General features: G+C 51.1%; 3 protein-coding genes across 3 annotated transcripts in view; 2 read left to right on the top strand and 1 right to left on the bottom strand.

Moving 5' to 3' along the window:
- Positions 1-2968: 2968 nt before the first annotated feature.
- NEUTE1DRAFT_131690 (uncharacterized protein) lies at positions 2969-6537 on the top strand (the record flags this gene model as incomplete). Its single annotated transcript, XM_009855746.1, has 2 exons — positions 2969-4051; positions 4121-6537. The coding sequence occupies 2 exons, from the start codon at positions 2969-2971 to the stop codon at positions 6251-6253; spliced, it is 3216 nt and encodes a 1071-aa protein (XP_009854048.1).
- A 4364-nt stretch (positions 6538-10901) lies between these two features.
- Positions 10902-13767, top strand: NEUTE1DRAFT_68361 (post-transcriptional gene silencing protein QDE-2; the record flags this gene model as incomplete). Its single annotated transcript, XM_009855745.1, has 1 exon — positions 10902-13767. A coding segment is annotated over one exon (2819 nt), but the record flags the coding sequence as incomplete, so codon positions are not given.
- A 1415-nt stretch (positions 13768-15182) lies between these two features.
- NEUTE1DRAFT_124387 (uncharacterized protein) overlaps positions 15183-16300 on the bottom strand; it is a gene marked incomplete at both ends in the record, with an annotated part of 3695 nt that continues 2577 nt past the window's right edge. The window contains 2 exons of the mRNA XM_009855744.1: positions 15183-15300; positions 15613-16216. Of these exons, the coding sequence (XP_009854046.1) occupies positions 15183-15300; positions 15613-16216 (722 nt within the window). The remainder of the gene's footprint in view (positions 15301-15612; positions 16217-16300) is intronic.

Genomic DNA, 16300 nt, shown 5'->3' with positions numbered 1-16300 from the left:
ACAAACCTACACTACATTATGAACCCCCTTTTCTGGTGTGTCACTGATGTGTCACTGCGAATTGCGAGTTTGTGATATTTGGGGATGCTATGTCAGATATGCTAGTAGGATGCTATGACGGTGCCCGGTGAATTTGATAACTGTCGTTGATAGCTTCGGCAAACCCTGTCATAAACTTATTTCTTTCCCAAGAATTCCCCGAGATTGGATCTAAGTGTTTTTGGAAAAGCCGAGGTGCTTCTGTAGTCTGTGGCTGAAGAAATATGATAGATGAGATGGGTAATCTCACCGCATAGACATCGTGCTCTGAAATTGGATGGGAATGGATAGCGGATTGGGATGAATTGGGATGGGAAATGGTTATTCCAGATTACCGACAGCAGCACCGGCAGTGATGAATACGATATATTTCGGTACAAGATAGGTTTCCTTGCACCAACTCCATTTGTTCCGGCGCTTGGATAGAGCTTGTCCGCCCTTTACAGTCAAGGCGCAGTTTGTGAATTACCATACAATACCAATCTCTCTTGGGACAATACGTCCGGACCATACCATCCGGTTCCTGGGTTGCGGACCAACGGCGTCGAAAAGCAGGAACCATGAGATGGAAGAAGCAGGGGAGGTAGATCGTCGTGAACCGGTCCCTCGATCATCCGTTAGGTCTTCCATCGATCGACCCGCCTCCCGTCTTCTAGAGACACATCCGCGGGCGAAGTTCCGCGGAAGGCGGTGATGGCCATAATTCGTGTGATGATTGTGCACTGCTTCCACATGTTGTCCACCGGCTCCCGTCCTCTTCACAAGTCACAATGCCAAAGTCAAGGTCAAGGCTGTTCGGTGCAGGAACAACCGAGCTAGCCTGTTTTCGGCAAATATAGCCAAGTCTTTAGTGTAAAGCGTCTGCTGCGATGCGCTTGACCCACAGTGCGCACCCGTCACGACGCCAGCCTGTGCATTCAACACTCACCTGGCATCGAACAAGAAAACAGGAAAAAAGAAAAGAGGCGATGCAGAAGGATTCGACCGCAAAGCTAACTTTTCGTCTACCCAGATCTGTCCCCTCCACCCCCCCAGCATCCTCCTCACCGTTCACGAATCGAATTTGACCAATTCCAGGATCGTTTAGTTGCCGCACCTCTTGCTGCTAGTTTAGCGAGAGAGTGAGACATTGACTACCTAGAGACAATGGACGATGTTTGCTTGTGCCACCGGCTGGCGAACAAGTTGATAACTTCTCGAATCAAAAAGGCGCTAAAAAGCTAAGTCCCAAAAAAAGGCTATTGGAACTTAACCCTTTTCAGCTCTCTATCGATACGCAAGTGGGTTCTTTCGTTGCTTTGGCTGACAATGATTGGTTACCTGTCTTGGTTCCGGGCCTCATCCCGTGTGGAGTGGACTTTTGTGGAGACCCACTCAGTGACAAAAGGTCGTCGGTTGGTTGCACGTGTCCCGAGTCTTGGCGCCCCCGTCCCCGGCTGCGTTGGAGCCCTTTCCTGCCCCGGGCGTTCCTGTTTCCTTCCCTGTCTCGTCTTTCCGTGGGAGACAGACAAGTGACACTGAAGTTCTGGGCGTAAATTGTGGAGATTCCAAGTGGTTACATAAGCCTTGTGCCCGCCCGAATTCCTCACTTGGGCTCGGCTCCAGCCGGTCAGTCCCTTCCATGATCATCATACGATTCTGTCTTAAATCGTCCCACCCGTAACCCCATCGCCCCTTCCACCCCCGACACCACTTTCCTTCCGCGCATCAGCTCACTCAAACAATTCGACATTTGCGACGCCGCGGGAGAGAGAGCGTGTGAGACTGGAGTGAGCCAGCAAGACGCCAAACAAACCGACCGACCGACTGACCGACCGACCGACCGACGCTCACATTGTGTGAAAGTCAATCGTTGCAGACACTAGTATCGAGCTGAGGGGATCTCACTTTCGAAACCCCGAGACGCGGTCCAAGCTCCCTCAGAGCGCCTGACCCGTCCCGGAACACCCACTCATCCATCCATCCATTTGTTCATCCACATCACCCCTTACTACCTTTCATCATTGGCCCACCTTGTTCGCCAGAGGGAAGCCAAGAAACAGGGAAAAAGGACAAAGTGTTGAGAGAAGACTCGGAAACGAAACCAAAGAAGTGACAGAGGGAGGGAAAACCAGGTAGAGGCAACCCCACTCTATTCGCGACTTTCTAGTCCTTGACGAAAGAAAAGCGAAACTCGGGCTTGAAAGTCAGACCGCGCCTTAGGGAACATCGAGGTTGCTGTTGTCGTGGTCTTGAAGTTGATGTAAAAGAGTATAGTGCTGCATACTATGCGTACTATAGACTGACTTGCAGACCGACGACTGCCATTGTCCAAGTCTCCAGTGCGCAGTGCGACAAAAAAGGGTATTATTCTCCAGTTGAGGTTGTTGCTTTTTGCTGCATATTTTGGGCGGCACTGACAGCAAGCAAAGTTGCGGTGCAGTGCGTGCAGATAGCGGAGCGGGACCAGCACACGAAAGGGTCGCTTTTTCTTTTCTTTTCAACGCAGCTTCAACGCACGTACTTGGCTTTGGTTTTGTCTCCAATCAGGGAAATTCACAATCTCCAATTCCGGAAGCAGGAACAGCCGCACTTTTCCCGCTCAGCAACGCGAATTGCAAAGGGGAAAAAAAATCGCAGAAAAGGGCAAAGGAAAAGAGGCGGATATTGCTCATCATTATCGGCCATTGCCGGAAACAACCTAAGAGACGGAGACGACAACCGAGCGCACGCGCCAACCCGCTTCCATACCTTGCGCCTGGCTTGCTTGCCAAACATACCACGCAAGGACGGACGGACGGGACTCGGAAGGGCTCGATTCACATCCCGCCTGCATGCAACAGCCCATCACTGTACAAATCCGTCTGATCTGAGGGGGTCTCGGGGTACAGCAATCAGATCCAGCATCAGCCAGCATTACTACCGAATACCAGCATCTTAACGACCCAAAATGGCCGATCCCGATGCTGACTCGCCCGGCCGCTTCCAAGGAGGTCTGGACAGCTTCGACATCAGCACCCCGTTGCAGCTGGACGAGCCCACGCTCGCACGCCACGGCTCCCTGAACGCTAATGTTAACGACGCGGTCACCAGCTCCGATCCCACCTCTATTCCCTCCTCCCTGGCCGACACTTCGAGAGCCTCAACCGGTGGTGGGCCGACTCGGCAGTATCCGAACCACTCCCCCCCGATAGGCCATCACCAGCAGCCCAATGCCTACCATGGTAACGGCATCAGCCCTCAGCAGCAGTACCAACAGCAGCAGCAGCAGGCCTTTGATTTTAACCAAGACAACATCTCCAACTGGGACCTTCGGGACTCTCCTCCGTTTAATTCCGGCCCTGACTTCAACAACTTCGGCCAGGTACCGCACGGGCTGAACATTCCCCAGAGCTGGGACCTTCCTGTCCACTTCAGTCTCAACTCTCAGGGACTCCAACAACAGGGGCAACCGGGACAGCAACAGCAAGGCCAGTTCTATCCCGACACGACCGGTGCTGGCATCGATCCCGGCATCTATGCCGCTGCCCTTTCCATTCCTTCGCCACAGCAACAATCGGCCGAGCCCATCTCCGTTCGCACCAACATCAACCCCAACATTCGCCACAAGCTGACTCCAGCCCAGCAAGAGAGGCTCAAGACCATCGCCATGCCGCCTCATCTCCAGTACCACTCGCCCAAGAGCGCCGGCAGTCCCGATTCCAACGCCAGCATGGGCCACGATAAGGGTTCCGCATCCTCACCAGACGGCCTCGAGCCGTCGAAGCCAAATAGTAGAAAGCGAAAGTCATCCGACGAGGTCGACGAGGATGACGATGACGATGATTTGGATGGACACCAACCAGTAAAGAAGACGGCGCATAACATGATTGAGAAGAGGTATAGGACAAATTTGAATGACAAGATTGCAGCGCTGAGGGACAGCGTGCCTGCCTTGAGAATTATGTCAAAGAGTGCTAGGGGAGAAGATACGACGGAAGACAGGGAGGAACTTCATGGATTGACTCCGGCGCACAAGTTAAATAAAGCTACGGTATGTAGCCTCCACCACCCTGCGTCATGCACGCTCTAGGGGCATGCTGCTGACATGTGAGATATCCAGGTTTTGAGCAAAGCTACGGAATACATTCGGCATTTGGAGAAGCGAAATAACCGCTTGATTGAGGAGAACAACAGCATGCATGCGCGAATCGCCGCATTCGAGAAGCTGTTCATGGCCGGTGCCATGACCGGCATGACCAACCCTATGCAAGCCCCGCCTACGCCCATTCAATACCCTCAGGACGTTGCAGCGTTCATGAGCACCCCGATGCAAACGCCTCGGGGTCCAGATCCTCCGGGGCTAATCCCGATACCCGACGACATGAAGCGCATCTTGACGGCTCAACAGATGAACGCTGGACGACCGTATCCGGTGGGCCCACCGGCCATACAGCCGGGATTCGTAGCCAATCCGGGCGTCATTCGCAGACAACAAATACAACAACAGCAACAGCAACACCAGATGCAAGGGCGGTGGAATCCTTATCTCGGAAAGATGATGGTGGGTTCGCTGGCCGGACTGATGCTCGTCGAGGCAGCCATGGAGCAAGAAGCCAGCAACGAAACGACCGAGGGACGTGGTCTCTACGCTCTGCCGCTACAGCTTATCGGATCCTTTATTCGCTCGTCGCACCTCAGCGTTGGAGGATATTACATTTCGGCCATTGAAATCATGGCCAAGCTCAAGCTTCTTTTTCTTGGTGCTCTTCTCGTTTGGACAGTTTTCCCCCACAGCTTTTTCGACGCGCCCAAGTCGGAGAAGCCAAAAGGCCCCAATTCTGCGGTTCAGGCCGTGCCCTCGCTTGCCTCGCCAATTCACGTCAGGAGACAAGCCTGGCTCACGGCTATTCAAACGGTCTGGGTGCCACGACACAATTTTTTGCTCGAAGCTGCTGCGTTGTTGCTCAAGACGCTCAAGTTCACCCTTCGCAATGTGTTTGGTGTAGGGACTTATCTGTGGATGACGGGACTCAGCGAGGAACAAGAGGCCGCTCGTGTCAAGGCCTGGACCATTGCGTTGGATGCCCAGCTTGCCGGCGGTGATGTCGAGATCAATAGGAGCCGTCTCACTCTCACGCTGCTCGCTTCGGGCACCCTCCCCGACACTCCCCATCGTTTGATGCTCAAGGCACTTCACACTCGGGTCTTGCTTTGGCAGTTGAGCAGCAAATTTTCGCTTGCTAACCTTCCTGCGGCCAAGATTGCGAGGTCGAGATGGAATGAGGCCAGACAACTGAACATGATCCTGCAGCGAACTTCCACTAGCCCTGAAGATGTCCTCCCGGAGCATCTTGCCACCCTTCTCGAGCAGGACTGTGATGACGTTCTCAACAATAGCATCGTGCAGAGAGCGCACAACCTCGCCTTCAACCGCCCCACGACCTTCAACCTGGTAGACCTAACCGACGGCATGAACATCGTCGTCGAAGACCCCGCCGTTCGTTCGCCCATGGACGCCGTCGCCGCGTGGTACTCAAGCTCCATCCTCCAGCGCGTCCTCCTCTCCAGCCTCGCCAGAGCCCAAGACGGCATCACCGACGCCACCCAGGAAACCATTGACGAAATTGCCCTCGCTGCCAAGATTGCCCCCATCGGTTCCAACGCCTACCTGCGTGCCCTTGTGGCCCGCGCCGTCCTCGTCTCCGAGAAGCGCGGCGTTAGCATCGCCGCCGCTCTCAAGGCCTCCGACCCCTCCCTCAACCCGGACAAGCACCCCGAGTATGGCCGTGGCGTCCCCCCGCTTATCGACTCCCCCATGGCTCAGATCGTTCCTGATCATGACGCCCTCATGGCCCTTCAATACGCCATGCGCATCGCCCATGTCCAAAAGTTCCCCGACCCGCCGAAGCAAGCGATCGCGTTTCTCAACTCGATCCTGCCCGGTGGGACGGACCAGTCCAAGCACGAGGGCATGTCGCTTCTGGCGTGTACGGCGGCTTACTGCCTGATGGAGTTGCTGGAGAGGCACGCGGTCTGTAGGGAGCAGTGCTCCGGTGCGCTGGAACGCTTGGCAGGCGCGCTGAGGATTTGGGTCGGAAGTTCGCAGGGAGAACAGGTCGGTCTAGATGGAAAGATGAGACAAAAGATGACTGGCAGGTGTTCGTCGATTATCAGGTCGGTGATAGGTATGGAGAATGATCCGGGGTATGGGAGCATGAGTGATTGTGAGGAAAAGGAGGAAGGAGGGTGTTAGCTTCAGGTGATGCCCTCCTGTGATTGATTTGTTTTTCCCCCAATGTTTTTGGCTTATATATGTCTGCCTGGGTTTATGGCATGGACTCATTACGACTTGATTTTTTGGCGGCCATTTCATCTTTTTCCCCTCTGCTTTTAGCAAAGTTGAGAACATGCGCGAATCTGATTGATTTCATCTCTTTGTTCATGTCATTAAATTTGCTGTCATCTGGCCCCTTGAACATCGCTACTCCACTTTATCCCTTTTTTTGCCTGTCCATGTCTTTTTATATCTTTTATTTTTCTTTTTTCCCCTTCTGTACCGTCATACTAAACGAATCATGGAGGACCAGGTGGAGGAAAAGCTTTCAAAAGGAAATGTCACCCTTGAGGTAATTTAATGGTGGGCGGCGCGGCAGTAAGATTTTTGACTCTGTCGTCATGGCTCGCAAATGTGTATTCCATCCCAATGTGTGGCGGCAGCCAGTCAGCTCTTTGCACGAATACGAAGTTTTAGAAGCAAGGGGAGCTGTGCTGGCTGTTGTCTGAGCATACGTTGGTATTGATACCCTAAACGCTACGTTTACGTTTTTGTCAAATTGGGTGTTTCTGTTTTTTTCTTCATTATGTTTCCTTTCCTTTTTTTTTTTTTCCTTTCCAAAAAGTTCTGCAAGCGCTGGGAAGAATGGGAAGAATGGGGGAAAGCGCCGGAGTTTTGTGTGTATGTTTTTAGGTACTTATATTGCTATGGTCGGTAGTTTAGGGAATGCAAGGCAAGGGAAGGAAAGAGAAGGTGTCAAGGAGAGGGAAGGGAAAACTTAGGTTGGTAAACGGTGTTGTTTTTAGAATTTTTTTTTTTCTTTTTCTTTTTTTTTTTTTTTTTGACGAAATGATATTGAGAATTGTATTGCACTTGGATGTCGTAGAATGCTCGTGAGTGAGGAACGTGATCTGGGGCGAGATCAGATAGTAGATGAGGCAAAGTATGTAGGTACTCTATGGGTACGTAGATAAACAATTCGATGGGTAAGGTGAAGGAGGCTATCAAAACGAAACAGCGGGAAGGAATGATGCAATTACTGTGTAAGGCCTTTGGAGGGTCCGCCTCTAAGTAGTGTAAGGAAACGAAACAAAACAAAGTTAAACGAAGAAGAAAACGGAACAAAACACCGTGAGGATTATGACTGGCTGGATGAAACGAACGGAAACGGGAGGGACAAGATCGGATGAAACAAATGGAGAAGGGAAACCGGGGATGACGTCGAGAACTCGGTCGTTAACGCGATTCCCTGACTGTTTGACTCGGGGAATCACCCCACGAACCCACGGAACCGGGACGAGTGCCCTGCGGGACGGAAGCCGAAGCGGAACGAAGTGGAAGTGGGACGGAGAAAAAAAAACGGGGCCGGGCCAGTATGGGTTTCATCCGGTGATTGCTCGATGATGCGGGCTTTGGATTCGACGACAGAGGATTTTTTTTCATATCAACTACGATTCAAACGCCTATCTGCCCTATCGAATTTATACCTACGATTGCCATTCACACCTAATATGGAGGCCGTGATTACAAGGCATAAATAGACGCTGTTACGCAAAATCGAAGGGCCAGTCGGGTATTCTTGAGCTGTCCCAAGCTTATGGTAGTGTTCTTTCTAAATCTGTGCCAGACCGTGACTTGTCCACGGTCCAGCCTTACGGTTGGGCCTATCAATTCCTTTAACTTGTTGAAGAAGTATACTTGGATTCGCGGCCTTGCCGTGAGTGAAAGGATTATTTGATGGTCAGTTCCTCCTCTGATGACCTTGTCATGATGACCAATGGCAACTACCTCTAGGTACGGTAGGCCTCATCGTGGGCCTCGTCGTCATCAGTCGCCTCCGCCCTCCGGTGCTCTCTGAACACAGCGAGGGCTGCCTTTCTTAATTTTTTTATTTCTCCTGCCTTCCCTCCACTTCGTTGAACCCCGCGTGTCTGCCTGCCTGCCTGCCGACGTGCACATGATGTTGTCAAGTCGTCATTGGTCGCTTGTTTGAGTGCTCTTTTGCCATTTACGAAGTGGAAGCAATGAACAAAGTGCTGGATTCCTGTTGTTTTCAGTTGACAAAGGGCATACATATCACTGCTCTTGACATAGTAGAAGATCTAACTGAGGAAGTGATTTGAGTACTATGTACCATACCGATAACGCAAGAGTCATCAATGAGGGGTGTTCTTCATTTGAGCAACCTGGCGAGTCTCTGTTCCTGTTACGGTTGCACAAGAGGATGATGATTCTTCGTCATTGCTCTTTGCACATTGGTGGTTTGACCAAGCATCGCCGACGCAGTGACGCTTGTGGAAAAGCTTGGCATGTACCGGAGTCCGGTCCAGTCGTTTGCAACTTGCCTTTTGAACAGCACTCTGCTGTGCATCTCTGTTAGCAGTCCCATAGTTTACAAAGCAAAATAGTAACAGATCCTCACGAGCAGCAACCCCCCTCACCTAATCCACTTGCAATAGGTTCGGGGGAGGGGCGAAAACTCCATAGCATCCCGCTTCCCTCCACCAACAAACAATGGCTATTCGCTATCAACCACGTCGCCGCACTTGATAGGCATCTATGTTTCCTGCGGGCGGCCCGACAATCTGTCCAATCTGTTTGCTTGTTTCCCGCCGCTCAGTCCAACCCACTGCTCGTTTGCAGTTTGCGAGTCACTGAGGTGCTTCCTGCTTTCTTTCGGCAGCAGTCAAAACAGCGATACAGTGACGCAAAACGGTCGACGAGGCTCTGATACAGTCGATACCCCTGTATCTGCAACCTCCCCATTATGCAAAATCACTATGTGATGCAAGGGATTCTCATGCCCAGATTATTTTACTATGGAGATGCCTGCTAATTGCTAATTGCAAGCCGTTCAGCCAGCCAGCCATACAAACTTGCAATTAACAGGGGTCCTGACAAGGGGTTTCCGGCACCCTTGTCGCCCCTTATCAAAGCTATTACCGGCTATCAGAGCCCCTTATCAGCTATCAAAGGCTCTTATCAGCTATGTACTATGCAATAGTATGGAGTGGAGTCTGCCCCCTCATATGCAAAACCGCCTTGTGGTGCAAGCCAAAATGGCTGCCCGGATTACTTGCAGAAACAGGGGTATCGACTGTAGTAAAATGAGGGGCAATTCATTCCATCCTGTCTCTCCAATTTTGGTGGGAGCTCCCGCCCGCCCAGTGAATGGCTTCACCACTTCCACTGCACTCCACACCCCCTCACCGTAAACAGATGTTGTCCTACCACAACTTCCTTGCCAACACGCCGTGCTGTTGATTATTGCCTGCTGTTAATCAGCTCGTTACAGCCCGTACACGCTACACCTGACCCATCTGCTGGCCGCTTTCCACTAACAAAAACTCCCCGCATTCCCACCTGCTAGCTCCAGGTTTTGGTGCTAAGGGTACCTTCTACTCATGTGGAGACCTTGAACCATCGGGCAGCTACAAGCTCAAAGCTTCCATACAGCGGGCGCGTTCCTCCTGCAGCTCAACGGTGCTGTTAAATAGAACACCGCATCCACAACAACCCTCTCGCAAAATTTCCACAAGGCATCCCATTTTCTCTACCTGACACCTACTAAGTAGTCTGTCTGCCTACAATCGTCAGCCTTATCGTCTTTTTGCTCGCGGATCCGCGTAGCACATCTTTTCTTTTTGCTTTTTGGTTATCCATAACCTTGGCAACACCTTCTTCTTGGCTCTCTCTCTTTTCGGTTTTGCTCTAGAGACCTACTACCGATCATCATTTTCTGATATCGACAATCACAACATCATCATCATCTCCTACCAGTAATCCCGCATTGGAGGAGTAGTCGTTTCGCTCGATTACTCTTTTTTTGCGTCCGGAGTGCGACAAAGTAGCGGCTTATTAACAAAAAAGTCCAAGTTTGAAAACCATCGATTGATCCGTGGTATTTCTCTCTTGGCAAACCCCCATCCACGACAAACAAACAACCTACCTTACCTATCCTCTTGCCTACCTACCTACCTACCTCTCTGCTCAACCAACCATCTCATCAACCGAACCGAACCGAATCGAACCGAACAATAGCCAACCAGCCGAATAAGCTCTCGTGCTTTGTTGCTCTACTCGACAATCTGTTACCACCAAGACTACAAGTTTAACAGTCATGTCTGACAATCGTGGCGGTCGTGGAGGTCGTGGCGGCGGTGGTCGCGGCGGCGGCGGCGGTGACCGTGGAGGCCGTGGCGGTGGTTACCAAGGCGGCGGCGGTGACCGTGGAGGCCGTGGAGGTGGTTATCAAGGCGGCGGTGATCGTGGAGGCCGTGGAGGCGGTTACCAAGGCGGTGGTGACCGTGGAGGCCGTGGAGGCGGTTACCAAGGCGGTGGCGGCGGTGACCGTGGAGGCCGTGGCGGCGGTTTCCAAGGCGGCGGTGGAAGGGGTGGCCGTGGCGGCGGCCGTGGTGGCTTTGGCGGAGGACAGGGCGCGGGAGGATACGAACCCCCTCCACCGGATGTCTACACGTAGGTGCCTCTCCATTTTTGTACCATTCAACATGATGCTGACATGACTTCAGGGGAATTGACGGTCGCGGTGCCCCCGAGCCTGACGCCCAGATCACCAAACTCGAGGATGATTGGATCAAGAAGCATGTCAGCGACAATCTGGTCACTTCAATGAGCAAGCTTTCGCTCAGCGAGAAGGAGAAAGCCAACAACTTGCCGGTTCGCCCTGGCCATGGTACCATGGGCGAGAAGGTGAAGCTTTGGGCCAACTATTTCAAAATCAACATCAAATCACCAGCCATTTACAGGTACACCATCAAAGTTGCCGCCACCGAGGAAAAGCTCGGAAAGGAAGCTGAGGTCGCATCCAAGAAAGTGGAGGTGGTGGTCGGGAAACTGCTCAAGCAGATCGAAGCCAAGGTGAAATCCGTGGCGATTGCCAGCGATTTCAAAGTGCACCTGGTGACGACCACCAAGCTCAAAGTTCCCGAGAACCGCATCTTTGAGGTGACGTGGACCGAGCCGAGTTCCAACCAAAACCTGCCCAGCAAGCCCCAGACTTGGGTGGTCAAGGTGGAGGAGAGTGTCGAAAACTGCGATTTCGGCAAGGTGCTGAACGAGCTCACGACACTTGATCCCAAGCTCGACGGAGACTTTCCCAAGTACAATGTTGAGCTCGATGCCCTCAACACCATCGTGACTCATCATGCCCGCGCCGACGACAATGTTGCGGTGGTGGGAAGGGGAAGGTTTTTTGCCATTGGCGATGACCTCATTGAACAAGTGCGGCCCCAAGACTCCCCTTTGGTCATCTTGCGAGGATATTTTGCCAGCGTCCGTCCAGCTACCGGAAGACTTTTACTCAATACCAACATCACGCATGGTGTCTTCCGTCCTGGTATCAAACTTGCACAGCTGTTTCAGGAACTTGGACTTGACGTAATGGACAAATGCAATGCCTGGAACGAAGTAACCAAAAATCAGCTCAACGACAAGATGCGCAGAGTTCACAAGGTCCTGGCGAAGGGCCGTGTCGAGTTGAATGCCCCATTCCTTGTTGATGGAAAGATTGTTTATAAAAAAGGTTACCGCACGCTCAATGGCATTGCTAACCGTGGCGACGAAAGGGGGAAGCAAAAGGATGGCAAAGAAGTCCGACATCCGCCATTGTTCGGGATTCCGGGTGTCCAGGTTGGCGGCCCGACCTCTGTTCAGTTCTACTTGCGTGCGCGAGAGACAAAGGATGGCGCTGCCCCTCCTCCGACTCCCGGCCTGCCGAGCAACGCGTACATCACGGTAGCGAACTACTATAAACAACGGTACGGAATAACCGCCAATGCTTCGCTTCCTCTGGTCAACGTTGGCAGCAAGGAAAAGGCGATTTACGTCTTGGCCGAGTTCTGTACGCTGGTCAAAGGCCGTTCCGTCAAGGCTAAGTTGAATGCCAACGAGGCGGACAACATGATCAGGTTTGCTTGCAGAGCTCCTTCGCTGAACGCTCAGTCTATCGTGACGAAAGGTAGACAGACACTTGGTCTTGATAAAAGCCTGACGCTTGGCAAGTTCAAGGTTTCGATCGACAAGGAACTGATTACCGTTATCGGGCGTGAGCTCAAGCCTCCGATGCTTACGTACAGCGGTAACAAGACGGTAGAGCCGCAGGACGGCGGGTGGTTGATGAAGTTTGTCAAGGTGGCCAGACCTGGACGCAAGATTGAGAAGTGGACATACTTGGAATTGAAGGGTTTCAGGGACAACGTAGGGGTGCCGCAAGCTATGAGCGCTTTTGCCGAATTCCTGAACAGAACGGGCATCCCGATCAACCAAAGGTTCTCGCCGGGCATGAGCATTCCAGTTCCGGGGAGCGAAAAAGAGTTTTTTGCCAAAGTGAAGGAACTCATGAGCGCGCACCAATTTGTGGTGGTTCTTTTACCCAGAAAGGATGTTGCGATCTACAATATGGTAAAGCGGGCTGCCGATATCACATTTGGCGTTCATACAGTCTGCTGTGTAGCCGAAAAGTTTCTTAGCACTAGAGGGCAGCTGGGGTATTTTGCCAACGTCGGCCTCAAGGTCAACCTCAAGTTTGGCGGCACGAATCACAATATCAAGACGCCCATTCCTCTACTCGCCAAGGGGAAGACGATGGTGGTGGGCTATGATGTTACCCACCCGACCAATCTAGCGGCTGGACAATCGCCTGCATCGGCTCCCAGTATTGTTGGCCTGGTCTCAACCATCGACCAACACCTTGGACAATGGCCTGCAATGGTTTGGAATAACCCGCACGGCCAGGAGTCCATGACGGCACAGTTTACGGACAAGTTCAAGACGCGTCTGGAACTATGGCGCAACAATCCCGCAAACAACCGCAGTCTCCCCGAGAACATCCTGATTTTCCGCGATGGCGTCTCCGAGGGACAGTTCCAGATGGTCATTAAGGACGAGTTACCTCTGGTTCGCGCCGCCTGCAAGCTGGTGTATCCAGCTGGCAAGCTACCGCGTATTACGCTGATTGTCTCTGTCAAGCGCCACCAGACGCGCTTCTTCCCAACGGACCCGAAGCATATTCACTTCAAGTCCAAGAGCCCCAAGGAGGGTACTGTGGTTGACCGCGGCGTGACCAACGTCCGCTACTGGGACTTCTTTTTGCAGGCGCACGCGTCGCTCCAGGGCACGGCGCGCTCGGCTCACTACACGGTTCTGGTGGATGAGATCTTCAGGGCCGACTATGGAAACAAGGCGGCCGACACGCTGGAGCAGCTGACGCATGACATGTGCTATCTCTTTGGACGAGCCACCAAGGCGGTCAGTATCTGCCCGCCTGCGTACTATGCCGACTTGGTGTGCGACCGGGCGCGTATCCATCAGAAGGAGCTCTTTGACGCCCTCGATGAAAACGATAGCGTCAAGACCGATGATTTCGCAAGATGGGGTAACTCCGGGGCTGTTCATCCCAACCTTAGGAACTCCATGTACTATATCTAGGCTTGTCAATGTGTGTTGGCAGTTGGGATAGAAATGGACTATAGAAGTCAAAGGTGCTGCTGTGTCGTATCTGGATATGGATCAAACCCAGCGTTTACTTTTTGAGGGCTTCTGGTTTCTATAGCGATTTCTCTTGATTCTTCTGTTTCTTGGCTCTCTCTCGTGTGTTTTTTTTTTTTTCTTTTTTTTTTTTTTTGTCTCTGTCTGTCTCTGCACTGCATGCAAACGTGCACTCTGGATGATGAACGACACCATTTGACGACTGAATATGAGATGGCAGACCGCAGATACTATCGTGCGCAATGGAAACCACGAACAACAAAGGTTTTGATTACTTGTATAGCGAAATATAGAAAAAGAAACCAAAAAAACAACAACAAATAATGAAAGTATAATTGGATACATTTGACTGCGATGACTGACTGGTGTTGTGAATGGTGTTTTTTTTTTTTTTTTTTTTTTTCTTTTGTCAATTTTTCATTTTGAATTAAGAGTTGACTGTCACTGACCTGGTTATATTTACATTATATAATGGATGACTAGAGATTCCAGATGGATGAATGAATGAATGAATGAATGCGAGGCCACTTGCACGAACGTTTCTGAATTACAACATGAACCTAGAAAGAACAAGACGACGACGACGAAGGATTATTAAAGCCTGCGTTATGTGTTTATGCTGGATGGGATGGAACTGACCTGGAAAGAATTGAAGACGTATTCCAAGTAAAAGAGGGCCCATTCATCCGTCTCTTGTCGAGTAAGGTAATTTGTATGTACAAAGGACGCGGGCAATGACGAAGGCAAGGCATACATTCACGTAGAATGTAGACTAGATTGATGCACGCCTCATTCATTCTTTATCTCTTTTCTTTTCCTTTTTCCTTGAAAATTTTTTCTTCTTGAGCAATTGAAAATGTGAATTGAGATGCAACTTGATGGATTGTGATGTGATGTGATAACATATATATATATATATAAATATATATATATCGTTGTATTTCTTGCACACATACTTTCGAGCGGTAGTGTAGTATAGCTGGATAGTAAGGTATCTATTTCTGAGGTACAAACAAAAAGGAAAACCATAAACCTCCGAAAAAGTTTTCCAGCTGTTGCAATGATGACGATGATGACCTACCTACTACCTAAGGTATCCCCTCCTATTCCCTCCTATCCCCTCCTATCCTTATCCTATCCTATCCTAACCCGAGCCTAAGCTCCCAAGTCCAAGCACCCAAGCCCAAACTCCTAAACTCCTTTCTAGATGTCTAAACCCCAGAAACTACTAACAAACGACCCGAACCCGAAACCCTAAAAAAAGTATATATAAACAAAGGAAAAAATCATCTGTCATAAATGAACAAAACAAACAGAAACGGAAACAAAACAACCAACCAGCCGCTGAAGATATTCATTCATTCATTCATTCTCTCACTCACTCACTCACTCACTTACTCACTCACTCAGCAGCAAAATACCGTTTTGTCCTGCTATTCGTTTGTTGCGCCTTGATTTCGGGCGGGACGATGGTGTGGTGTACGACGTGGGGGCGGTAGACTGCGTCTACTGGTGGCATCCTTTACGATTTTTTGGACTGTTAGTATGTGTGTGTTGGACTGGATATAATTGAGGTACTGATGGATAGGGGGGCGGGAACATCTGGGAGAGGAAAGAGGAAGGGGAACACATGGGAGAGGAGAGAGGGTGGGGAGGAGTAAGTGGATGTATCGGTAATGGGGAAGGGTAGAAAAGAGAAGAGAAGAGAACGAGGTCAAACGAGGATGGGTATTGAGAGAATGGAGAGAAGGAAAGAAAAAGGGAAAGGGAAAGGAAAAGGGAAAAGAGAAAAGAGAAAGAGAGAAATGGAAAAAGAGAAAGAAAGAACTAACCAATCATCCAAACTCAACGGGAAGTACTCATACAAAAGGTCCGCTGCCTCAATCGGACTTCCCACATTCTCTTTTTGGTACTGATTCTGCCCCCCAAGACTTTCAAAGTGGCTTTCACCCTTGTTGTTGGAGGAGTGAGTAGTAAGTCGTCCCGATCCGGAGCCAAAACCCATCCCTTTCCCAGCTGTATCCCTCTTCATGCCACCAGTAGCAACACCCATCTTGCCATAGAGCGGACTATCCCCTGCCCCTGCCCCTGCCCCTGCCGAGCCAGGAGTAGTAATCCTATTCATAGGCGGACTCCTCTGCTCGTCTTCCGACAGGGACAAACTAATTGGCAGGGCACCTGCAGAGGAGGAGGCATTTCTGTGATGACTGGTTCTGTTTGGGGCAGCTAAGGGCGTGGGGTTCCTTCGTGAGCCGCTGTTGTGATTGTTGGCGACGTCCGTGGATAAGGATCCCCATGATGGTATTGGTGGTCGAGAAGAAGATCCCGGAGAGTTAGAGGACATGGCGAGTTTCTTGTTGGGGTGTTGTTGTTGATGGAGGTTGGGTGAGGTGCTGAAGGGTTGGGGGGTGGGCCCGCCGGTTGAGGATGACCAGTCTGATGGCTTTTTTTTGGAGAGAGAGAGTAGTTATTAGCTTGTGATAGCAAGAATGGGGGGGAAAAAAGGGGGGGGGGGGGGGG

Source organism: Neurospora tetrasperma (genome assembly GCF_000213175.1).
Source record: "Neurospora tetrasperma FGSC 2508 unplaced genomic scaffold NEUTE1scaffold_6, whole genome shotgun sequence".
Classification (NCBI taxonomy): domain Eukaryota; kingdom Fungi; phylum Ascomycota; class Sordariomycetes; order Sordariales; family Sordariaceae; genus Neurospora; species Neurospora tetrasperma.
Note: the sequence above shows the minus strand (reverse complement) of the source record. Positions and strands in the feature narration are given on the sequence as shown.